At 42.0% G+C, this 12,491-nt stretch overlaps 2 protein-coding genes across 2 annotated transcripts in view; both read right to left on the bottom strand.

The window, feature by feature from the left end:
* smpdl3a (sphingomyelin phosphodiesterase acid like 3A) overlaps positions 1-9,526 on the bottom strand; it is a 37,555-nt gene extending 28,029 nt beyond the window's left edge. Inside the window, 1 exon segment of the mRNA XM_033021196.1 lies at positions 9,387-9,526. Coding sequence (XP_032877087.1) covers positions 9,387-9,507 — 121 coding nt within the window. The 5' untranslated portion in view covers positions 9,508-9,526.
* Positions 9,527-10,690: 1,164 nt separating this feature from the next.
* On the bottom strand, positions 10,691-12,203 carry fabp7 (fatty acid binding protein 7). The gene is made up of 4 exons (XM_033021195.1): positions 12,012-12,203; positions 11,563-11,735; positions 11,145-11,246; positions 10,691-11,060 (listed from the first exon to the last, which is right to left on the bottom strand). Exons 1-4 carry the CDS (start codon positions 12,082-12,084, stop codon positions 11,010-11,012), a joined length of 399 nt encoding a protein of 132 aa, XP_032877086.1. The 5' UTR covers positions 12,085-12,203; the 3' UTR covers positions 10,691-11,009.
* Positions 12,204-12,491: the final 288 nt, after the last annotated feature.

The following is a 12,491-nucleotide window of genomic DNA, read 5'->3' as shown; positions in this document are numbered from 1 at the left end:
AAAAAAAACATTTTAGAACCAAAAAAGACACATTCTGCAAGCATTGTAGAACCAAAAGAGACACTTTTTGCAAACATTTTAGAGCCAATAGACACTTTTTGCAGACATTTTAGAACCAATAGACACCTTTTGCAAACATTTTAGAACCAATAGACACTTTTTGCAAACATTTTAGAACCAATAGACACATTTTGCATGCGTTTTAGAACCACTAGATTAGATTAGATTAGATTAGATTCGTTTTATTGTCATTCAGACCTTTCGGTCTGAACGAAATTTTGTTTCCCTGCAGTCATACATATAATTTTTAAAAATGGCAAAAACACACAATCAACACAAATTTAACATCCACCACAGTGAGTTCACCAAACACCTCCTCACTGTGGTGGAAGGCAAAATCTTAAAGTCTCTGTCTCTTCCCCCTTTGTTCTCCCTCTGCGCCGAGGCGACGGTTCAAACTCCGCGGGTGGTTGCTGCCTCCGCCGCAACTCCAGGGCCGAGTCGGGTCTCCGCCGCTGCTGCTGCTGCTGCCGCCACTGCAGCTTCTGTGCCGAGCCGGGTCTCCGCTGCTGCTGCTGCCGCCGCTAGAGCTTCGGGGCCGAGTCAGGTCTCCGCTGCTGCTGCTGCCGCCACCGCAGCTTCTGTGCCGAGCCGGGTCTCCGCTGCTGCTGCTGCCGCCGCCACAGCCTCGGGGCCGAGTCAGGTCTCCGCTGCCGCTGCTGTTGCTGCTACAGCTCCAGGGCCGAGCCGGGTCTCCGCTGCCGCTGCTGTTGCTGCTACAGCCCCAGGGCCGAGCCGGGTCTCCGCTGCCGCTGCTGCCGCCGCCACAGCTTCGGTGACGAGTCCGGTCTCCGCTGCCGCTGCTGCCGCCGCCACAGTTTCGGGGCCGAGTCAGGTCTCCGCTGCCGCCGCTGCTGCTGCTACAGCTCCGATGTCGCCAGCTCCGCCATTAGGCCTCGGCGCAGACGGAGACGGGGAATACGACCGAAGAAAAAGTCGCATCCCCCGAAGGAAGAGACCAAAACATGTTTCTCCCACCCCACCCACACACATACACAACTTAATAAAACAAAATTAACTAAAACATGACAATGAACAAAACGAAAGAAAAAAACAGACGGACTGCAGGTGGGCCGCAGCTGTTAAGCCAGCGCCGCACAACCTGCCCACTAAGGTCACTTACATTTGAGTAGACATGTGTTCAGTGTTATTCACAGCTCAGAGAAACGTGACCCTCTGCCTTCATCCATCATGAAGAGAATGTGAGGCACACCACTTCCTGGTTTTATAGTCCCTCCACCCTGCCACCAGCAGGGGCAGCAGAGAGAAGAGGGAATTTTGTAAAAATATTAATATCTCTGTCATTTTTCATCGACGGGAAAAATCCATGGCACACATACGGCGGAGGGGGGCTCTGAGCAAGGTGGCCAAAAAAGACGGCCGTAGGTGGCGGCGTTCTCTCGGAAATCGCAGCACAGATGGCCAAAACCAGTCAAGAACAGACTTTTAGTAATATAGATATCACTGTCAGGGTTCATTGGTATTTTTGCAGAACACTGATGGTTAATATAAAACTCGTTTGTAGAATATGTTTCATACCCAGTCACTTGGGCTATTTTAAATCCCCCAACTGCAAAAGTGTCCTCCTTCATCTTCTAGGTCAGCGTATATAACACATTGAATGCATTGATGAAAGGTCTCAACCTGAAACATCGACTGCCCGTTTCCCTCCAAAGATTTTCTACAAGTCCTCCAGCAGCTTGTCTTTTTTTTTTTGCTACAGGTTCCAGCATCTGCAGTCTCTTGTGCCTCTGTGTTATATTACTATCTATATCATGTTATATCGCAAACACACACATATCTACATTAGGAACAGAAGTAGGCCACATGGTCCCTGGAGCTGCTCTGTCATATATTAAAATCATGACTACGCAAACTCTAATCTCACCTCCACATTCCTACCTGCCATCCATAACCTTTCATCTCTTTACTTGTCAAGAATGTCTCCACCTCTGCCGTAACATTACAATTCTCTGCTTCCACCACACTTTAAGGAGGAGCGTTCCAAAGTCTCTCAAAAGCTGAGAGAAAATAAATTATACGTTTTCTCTACCTTAAATGTTGTTAACCAATGAACTCTCAATCTAGATTCTCCTGCAAGAGGAAAGACCCATCACTAACTTGTTTCAATCAACTTCTCTCTCACTCTTGTGGACAGAAGCCAAGTTTCTCCAGCTTTTCCCGATGACACAACCTGCCCACTAGATGACATATCAGTCCAAACTACTCCAGCACATTTACAATCTTGCTTAAATAAGACCAACATTATACACAACATTCCAGGTATAGTCTCACCAATGCCTTAAACAAAGGACAAACAAATTCCCCTCACAATAAATTATAAGGTTCTGATAGCTTTCCTAATTACTTTCTATGCTTGCTAAAAAGCATTTGCAACTCATGTATCAAGACATCAAGACCTCACAACTCTACAACCGCTCACAATTTAGATATGTTTTTATTTTTTCTGCTAAAATAGGCAATTTTGGTCAAGGTTTCTCTCTTGCATCTACCCCCAACCAAGGCCAAGTAGAATAATTTCAAGCTATGACCCACAGCATTGCAATGCTGCAGGGAAACATCACAGGAAACTGATATACTTCAGTCACGCAGTAGGATTGACACTCAGTGTAAAACTTCAAGGTCATCAAAAAAACTGATTTTGCTGACAAGCATACATAATTAAAATTAGAACTACAAAGTTAGCCTCTCGTATAAATCGCAAAAACGAATCAACCATGCAATTCAGTCTTTTTTCAGCTTCCTATAGTCCAATTGTCACAGTTACTAGCTCCTCCCAAATGGGAATTAATCTTTTTATCTATATTCTGTCATTAACTATTTCTAAGTGATATACACCCATAAATGTAACCATGCAATAACTGAAATGGTATAATTGTAACCTGTTTTTCTATTTTCAATGGACGTTTGCAATTGTTAACATGAGCTCATTCTATCAACAATAGATGTTGTTTCATAAACTTCCAAAGAAACATATTTTTGTTCAAAATGAAGACTTTGGTCTGATGGTCAACTTCATTCTTTACCCCTCCTATTAAAAAAAAATCTGTTTATTCTGTTGTTGCCAAAGTGATCAATAGGTTGCAAAATTAAAGTAGTTCACAATACAAACAGTGCTTGCAGCTTATGTTTCTATGATAGTTCTTTATTAGCAATACACATTATTATAGAAAACTTACTTCACAAGAAGTTATTCTGTTCATCATGTCAGCACCAACTTCATGCCACTTTCCAGCTGTAGGCTCATACCACTTCAGATCTCGACTTAAAGTGCACATCCTAGTAATGTGTGACTGTGATGATGGTTTGTGCGTCTGCCACTCATTCAAGCAGTGAGTTGCCAACCTCCAATACTCAATGGGTGAAGGAACCTTTCCTCTTCTCCTCTTGGATCCTTCTACGGAATAATTTAAATCTATATGTCCCCTGTTTTTTTTCCAAAAGCTAGGGCATCGTTTGTACTGTCCTTCCTGCTTATATCACCCTTCCTATTTTACCTAGTACTTGTGACTTCAGGCAACAAAATTAGTTATAAAAAACAATAGGCTGTCTTTATCTGACACCCTTTTGTCTTGTTTTCCACATCTAGCCACTGTCATTTACTCCACCCATCAGCCAATCAACCCCTCCCCCACCCACACCCATCTCCTGCATCATTTGCCAGGCTTTGTCCCGCCTCCATCTCTCGTCTCCAGTTATCACCTCCCTACTCCAAATGCCACCCGCACATTCGTCCACAGATGCTGCCTGGTCTGCTGTTTGTCCAGTACTTTGTGTAATGCTCAAAATTCTAGCATCCGCAGTTCCTAATGTTTTTAAGTCTTTCTTCATGCATTTCAAAGAAAATAACACTAGTCTATTGAATTGTTCCTATTGCTACAATATTTCAGTCCTGGCAACTTCCTCAAATCTCTTCCGTATCTTTTGTTGTAGAATCACGGCCTTCCTGTATTGCATGACCAGAACTGGACATAGTCCACAAACTGCAGCCTTACTGGTGGTGCATACATCTCCCTTCTCTTACATTCTGTGCCTTCATTAATACTGCCGAACATTCTCTAATCCCCTTACTACCCTTCCCTACTACTTGAAAGGATCTGTGAGATGCATTCCCTTGGCTCCACCACACAATATAGTTGATCATTTTACCATATACTGCTTTAGCTTGTTGCATCTCCTCAGATGCATTACCTCACACGTTTCAGAATTGTATTATTTGTCACTTTCTGCCAACTCACTACACCGCTGATCACTTCCTAAATTCTTCCTACCTACAGTCAACAAATCACAACCAATCCACTCCTCATAATCATTACACACATCAAAAAGCCATGACTGTGCTGATAATCAAGCACCCATACAAATGTGTAGGAAGGAACTGCAGATGCTGGTTTAAACCGAAGATATAGACACTAAAAACTGGAGTAACTCAGCTGGTCAGCAGCATCTTTGGAGAAAAGGACTAGGTGAAGTTTTGGGTCGAGACCCTTCTTCAAATGGAAAATTTCCCTTTCCCCTCACTCTCCATCTGAGATAGACAAATAATCTTTTCATAGTAATTTTAACAAAACATTTATATTTTTAAAAAACTCGTGAAAATCATATCTAATTTTTGCTTCAAACGTGTTGGCCTGAGTACTTCATCCCAACTACATTTTCTCAAGCCTAGTGCCAATACTGCCCATACACTTTTCATGGCTTATAATCAATATATTGCCCAGGTTTTGATCTCTCACATAAGTCTGGCACTTTAAACATAGTAGAGGTTGATAGCCTGTAAGATTTTGCAGTAATAGGAGGAAGGTCCAGACGAGGTTGACAAGAATGATTCCAGGAATGAGTGGGTTAGCATATGATGAGCGTTTGACAGCCCTGGGCCTCTACTCGCTGGAGTTTAGAAGGTTGAGGAGGGACCTCATTGAAACTTACAGAATAATGAAAGACAGAGTGATGAGGAAAGGATGTTTCCACTGGTGGGAGAGTCTAGGACCAGAGGTCAGAGACTCAGAATTAAAGGGCGCTCTTTTAGAAAGGAGGCGAGGAGGAATTTCTTTAGTCAGAGGATAGTTAATCTGTGGATCTCATTGTCACAAAAGGCTGTGGGGGCCGTCAGTGGATTTTAAGGCGGAGATAGACAAATTATTGATTAGAACAGGTGTCAAGGGTTATGGGGAGAAGGCAGGAAAATGTGATTAGGAGGCAGAGATCAGCCATGATTGAGTAGACCCGATGGGATGATCGGCCTAATTCTACTCCTATAATTTGTGAATACATATGCATGTGTGTCTGTTAGGGAACACATTAATGCTAATATAAGAATTCACATTTTCCTAAGGAATGCTCCCAAAAATTTGAAGTACATTTGACACAAAATGCAGATGCTGGAATCTTCAGCAAAAAAAGTGTTGGAGGAATTCAGCCGGTTCCAAATTTGCAAAAAGGTGGTTACGTCCACCCCCTCCCCCCCCCCTCTCCGATCTGGATCTGTTGGAAGTTGAGGATGGACAACTGACATTTTGGGTTGGGACCCTTCTTCAGGCTACTTGAAGTAAATGTTACGCTTTCATTGTCTGGTTTTATGAAGTCAAATGTTCATGTATTTTTATTTATTTTGGTTATTTACCCTACCACTCAATTTAAGGTGGAAACATATCTTATTCTCCTAATACCTTTACAGAGTAACCAGTTCATCAGTGCCAAACTTGATGGTCTGCCACAGAATCAAAAAGGTTATGCTGCTGTGTGCACATTAGCATATTTTAAATCTTGTTGGTTCAACAAGGTTATTTTCCTTCCTCCAAGTTATATTTGTGGCCCACCCTCTTTCACAAAGGGAACTAAGAATTGCAACATTGCAATGTTGGAATTGAGGGGGGGGGGGGGGGGGGGTTATAAATGATAGCAGAATTCGGCCATTTGGCTCATCAAGTTTACTCCGCTATTCAATCATGGCTGATCAATCTCTCCCTCCTAACCCCGTTCACCTGCATTCTCCCCATAACCTCTGACACCTGTACTTAGAAACATAGAAACATAGAAATTAGGTGCAGGAGTAGGCCATTCGGCCCTTCGAGCCTGCACCGCCATTCAATATGATCATGGCTGATCATCCAACTCAGTGTCCCGTACCTGCCTTCTCTCTATACCCTCTGATCCCCTTAGCCACAAGGGCCACATCTAACTCCCTCTTAAATATAGCCAATGAACTGGCCTCGACTACCCTCTGTGGCAGAGAGTTCCAGAGATTCACCACTCTCTGTGTGAAAAACGTTCTTCTCATCTCGGTTTTAAAGGATTTCCCCCTTATCCTTAAGCTGTGACCCCTTGTCCTGGACTTCCCCAACATCGGGAGCAATCTTCCTGCATCTAGCCTGTCCAACCCCTTAAGAATTTTGTAAGTTTCTATAAGATCCCCTCTCGATCTCCTAAATTCTAGAGAGTATAAACCAAGTCTATCCAGTCTTCCTTCATAAGACAGTCCTGACATCCCAGGAATCAGTCTGGTGAACCTTCTCTGCACTCCCTCTATGGCAATAATGTCCTTCCTCAGATTTGGAGACCAAAACTGTACGCAACACTCCAGGTGTGGTCTCACCAAGACCCTGTACAACTGCAGTAGAACCTCCCTGCTCCTATACTCAAATCCTTTTGCTATGAAAGCTAACATACCATTCGCTTTCTTCACTGCCTGCTGCACCTGCATGCCTACTTTCAATGACTGGTGTACCATGACACCCAGGTCTCGCTGCATCTCCCCTTTTCCTAGTCGGCCACCATTTAGATAATAGTCTGCTTTCCTGTTTTTGCCACCAAAATGGATAACCTCACATTTATCCACATTATACTGCATCTGCCAAACATTTGCCCACTCACCCAGCCTATCCAAGTCACCTTGCAGTCTCCTAGCATCCTCCTCACAGCTAACACTGCCCCCCAGCTTAGTGTCATCCGCAAACTTGGAGATATTGCCTTCAATTCCCTCATCCAGATCATTAATATATATTGTAAATAGCTGGGGTCCCAGCACTGAGCCTTGCGGTACCCCACTAGTCACTGCCTGCCATTGTGAAAAGGACCCGTTTACTCCTACTCTTTGCTTCCTGTTTGCCAGCCAGTTCTCTATCCACATCAATACTGAACCCCCAATGCCGTGTGCTTTAAGTTTGTATACTAATCTCTTATGTGGGACCTTGTCGAAAGCCTTCTGGAAGTCCAGATACACCACATCCACTGGTTCTCCCCTATCCACACTACTAGTTACATCCTCGAAAAATTCTATAAGATTCGTCAGACATGATCTACCTTTTGTAAATCCATGCTGACTTTGTCCAATGATTTCACCACTTTCCAAATGTGCTGCTATCCCATCTTTAATAACTGACTCTAGCAGTTTCCCCACTACCGATGTTAGACTAACTGGTCTGTAATTCCCCATTTTCTCTCTCCCTCCCTTCTTAAAAAGTGGGGTTACGTTTGCTACCCGCCAATCCTCAGGAACTACTCCAGAATCTAAAGAGTTTTGAAAGATTATTACTAATGCATCCACTACTTCTGGAGCTACTTCCTTAAGTACTCTGGGATGCAGCCTATCTGGCCCTGGGGATTTATCGGCCTTTAATCCATTCAATTTACCCAACACCACTTCCCGGCTAACCTGGATTTCACTCAATTCCTCCAACTCCTTTGACCCGCAGTCCCCTGCTATTTCCGGCAGATTATTTATGTCTTCCTTAGTGAAGATGGAACCAAAGTAGTTATTCAATTGGTCCGCCATATCCTTGTTCCCCATGATCAACTCACCTGTTTCTGACTGCAAGGGACCTACATTTGTTTTAACTAATCTCTTTCTTTTCACATATCCATAAAAACTTTTGCAGTCAGTTTTTATGTTCACTGCCAGTTTTCTTTCATAATCTATTTTTCCTTTCCTAATTAAGCCCTTTGTCCTCCTCTGCTGGTCTCTGAATTTCTCCCAGTCCTCTGGTATGCTGCTTTTTCTGGCTAATTTGTACGCATCATCCTTCGCTTTGATACTATCCCTGATTTCCCTTGTTATCCACGGATGCACTGCCTTCCCTGATTTATTCTTTTGCCAAACTGGGATGAACAATTTTTGTAGTTCATCCATGCAGTCTTTAAATGTCTTCCATTGCATATCCACCATCAACCCTTTTACTAATACTAATCAAGAATCTATCTATCTCTGCCATAAATATATCAACTGATGGTGTACCAGGTTGCATGTGATACATAATGAACCAAAGTGGAACATTCTCTGTGAGTAATATTTCCTATCCCTCCAGAGAATAGGATATATTAAAAGGTAAAGATCAAGAGGACAAATCCTACCACTTTATAAATCATTTGTGCAACTATCTTAGAACTCTGTGTCCATGTATGATTCAAACAACCCAAACTATAGCAATATTGAATATGGCAAACATTGTGATGAAAGATCAGTTATATAAACCAGTTATATAAATTGAATTAATTGTCACAAGATAAGAGACAGACACAATTTTCTGGGTCTAAGCTTGTAAAATGGTGAAGCCAGGACATTAGAATCTTATATGATTTATAGTTAAATTAATCTTAGAAACCACCATATCTCTGAAAAATTCTCCCTTGTGATGATAATGAAGTAGGCCCATTACATGCATGTACAAAAAAAATCACTTTATTTGGGAAAATATAATTTTAGACGAATAACTACTTGGAACGGCTAAGTTATCTTAGACCCTCTTCCAAAACCAATGTATTTTCCCCTATGTCGTATTCGCGACTGTTCTAATGGTAGAGACTGACGATGCTGGAATATGTTGTAAGCAACTTAATGTTTACGCGGTTCAGCAGTAATGATGAAAGCTTGCGAAACCTTGGTAATTTATGTGTCCATCAATTCCGGTTTTTAAATCGCCACCACAAAGAACCATGAATTTCGCGGTTTCGCCTGCGTTATCTTCACACTGGTCTATGTAATTTTGCCCCCGCAATTATTTCCGAATTATCCATTTAATGTTTTTGCACGGTCAGAAACTAACTAAGCACTTTATTTCCATTCGCTCATTAAGCAAACTACAGCGTATAAATGTTACCCAACACAACCTTTATGGCACCTATACCTCAATTAACTTGTGCTTTAGCAAAACAAAAGTGACATAACTTAGATTTCATCCCCCTAATTAGAGCAATATTTTAGGGTGGAGTCAAGAAGACAGTATGATTTTAAGCCCAAAACAAGTAAGCACTTCTGCCATGCCTTTGTATCTCAGTCACCCGACGAGAGCAACTTTCACTCCGCTTACCTGTGACCCTGGCCCTTGTCCTTTCGGGATACGGTGCGGCGGCAGGCGCCGCTAACTCTGAGGCCAGCAGCCACAATCCGCAAACAAGCCATAGCTGCACAAATGTCCCCCCGACTTCCATCGCTACCCGGCTGCGGGGACGTTCGCGCAGCCGCAGCACGCGCCAACACGTGACCAGCGCAGATCCGGGCCATGTTCTAATCCGGTCAAGCACTCAATTCTCACACTCAGTGACTCAATACTGGGGACAGACTATTATAAACCACCAGGAAATAGCCAACCGTGTCAATGTAACCCCTGCAGCTTAATTCGTTTGAAATACTAACACACGGTATGGATTTTATTATGCACTCTGAAATCAACTAGATAATTTGCTGTTCCTTTGCTATTCATTTTAATCTGCATTCGCCATAGGAACTGTTCCATTTCTGAAATTCGAATTTGAACTCGTGGAGCTCGGATTTGTTCCAAATTCAATTCAAGTAATCTGGAACTGGCGAGATTTAGGTATGGAGGCTCTGGTTCTTTTTACTGTTCTGCATTTTCAACTCTCTTGTTTTAAGTACTGCATTTTTTCGCTTTGGGTTGTATAAAAAAACTTTACAACGAAAATGACATTTGAAAATTATAACATTTCCTTGAAATGCACGAGATTGGACCATAGATCCCTTATTAAAAGTGAAAAATAGTCGTTTTCCTTATAGGTTACCGAGATAACAACTAAGCTCTCCAGATACGATGCTTACATCCACGGTGAACTGGCACAAAAAAATCTGCATGCGAGATGAGATGAAGAAATTACACGTGGAGTGCATTTTCCCACCCATGCGGTTGGAAAACTAATCATGGGAGATATATTTGATATTCCACGATGTGCTTTACAGAATCGTTGGAACAACTTGTCTTTGAAAATCTATTTTCACTTTGCATGACTGTTTTGATGATCGAGCTAAAAAAAATAGCTTCAAAATAAGCTCCAAAGCATGAATACGATGATTCTGCTAATGAATTAAGGAATAATAACCTCTCGTGACCCAGTGAGGCCATATATCGCACATGAACGTACTGCACAGACACTCTACACCCTGGTCCCTATCTCTTGTTATAATTATTTAATACATATGCCACTTTGTTGTCTTTAGGAAGGCAAGAAACGGCTGAAGTTTAATCTTCCAATGTATTTAAGCGCTTTAGTCTACACCTTTAGAATGGAACTAACTATTTTTTTGTATGAACATTGATGATAAAACGAAAAGGCAAATAGTTTGCACAAAAGTGTTAGCATAAGAAACCACAACTGTCAGTTCCAGAGCAACATGTTTATTGACCGCTTCAACTTCTTCATTCCGACTAAAACACGCCTTCTATGACCAAATTCCATTTTATAAAAAATAAAAACGTGGATAAGTGATGTACAGGTATTAAAAATGCTACTGTTAATTTTTTTACAACATAAAAACAGTATTTCGTATCTTGTTACAAAAGAGGTTCTCAGATTGGCTCTTCACTGGAAATCCAGGCAAGTCGCAGTACAGTCAGAGGAAGAACCGCTCCAGATTTTAAATACTGTCATGAGTCCAATAAATTGGACCCGATTGCTCTGACAGCCCTTCGCGTGGAACGTTATGCCTTTTCGTAGGTACGAACAGCAACAATATCGTCAAATGTTAGATTCTGTTGAAACAGAAGTACAATTTAACTTAAGCCATTCACACTAAAAGAATAATGCAATAGAAATACAATTACAGGTTAACGTACCATGACCATTTTGCCATCCTTGAGTTCCCTGGTAAAACTAGTTTCCTTTCCATCCCATTTCTGGACGTGAACAAGTTTATCACCTTCCAAAGTTATCGTTGTCTGTTGACAAGTAGAATACGAATTGTCGATCAGCAAACGTTAATCGCAATAAACAAGAAACTGGGCAGCATTTGTCAACAATTGCGTTTGGCAAAATAACTATAAATATTTAAATCGAGGTTAGCAAGTAACGGTAATGTACTAATTTCGAAAAGCAATGTTTGAAACAAATCTTTGCCTGCTGCCGCCGCTACTCCAACCCGGGAGGCAGAACAGAAAATAAATCTTATTCGTCAGCTCAATTATCCACATTGTCTGAATCCATTACTGAAGCGCGCACGGACAAACAATGCTCAATGACAATCACTGCACTTACTTTGCAGACCCGGTCATCCGCTGTAGTTTCGTCGAACTCTTCTCCTAGTTTGAAGGTGATTTCGGTGTTTTTAAAGGTGCTCAGCGTCTTCAACGCCACAGTATCGTCCTCTTTGCTGATGACAATGGTCGGTTTGGTCACATTCCCGACTTGTCTAGTAGCGAAACTCACACCTGCCAAAATACAGATATTGCACCAATTTCCATTCTCCATTCAAAGCGAGTGAATGAAACACACTAACTATATGCTGCTTTGCCTTGAATGAACACGGCAGGAATTATTTACACTGAAGAACATCAAACATGCCTATAACTTAGCTTCCTCGTGAAATATTGATCTCTGTCGTTGTTTAATATAAAATGTTTATTGCAAGTATATATTTCCGTCTGGACTACCAGATTTAAGGTTTAATTATTCGCAAGATTGCCGACATGCAGTGCGCTGCTTACCCAAAGCTTTCATATATGCATCGAAATTCTCGCTTTCAATGAGCTTCCAGGTTCCAACGAAAGCATCGACCATGTTGCCGGTACCGAAGATTGGAGAAAGTGAAATAAGCGACTTCGGGTGGAGAACTAACCTTAAAATTATAACTGGCGGTCCCGTAGGATGCAAAAAAAAGCCAGTGGTCCGGCTCGGCGCGACACCCCCTAAATACACAACCACGGCGAGGAGGAGTCACGGGCGGAGCATGGAAATAACGGATGATGTAAATTGCAGCCCGTCCACTGTGAGCGAACAACCAGAAACTATTAGAAGCAACTCAAGAAAATAAAACGATAACAAAGAACACTTCGAAAGAACTAAACACTAGAAGTAGAGAGGCTGGGATTAAAACGTGGAATGGAAGTCCCGAACGCTCTAATAATTACAGCGTTTGTTCACATGAACACATTCTATTTCCATAATATTTTACTCTTTATTTCCTA

This window comes from Amblyraja radiata, chromosome 5, assembly GCF_010909765.2.
Source record: "Amblyraja radiata isolate CabotCenter1 chromosome 5, sAmbRad1.1.pri, whole genome shotgun sequence".
NCBI lineage: Eukaryota > Metazoa > Chordata > Chondrichthyes > Rajiformes > Rajidae > Amblyraja > Amblyraja radiata.
This window is presented reverse-complemented; position numbering and strand designations above follow the sequence as displayed.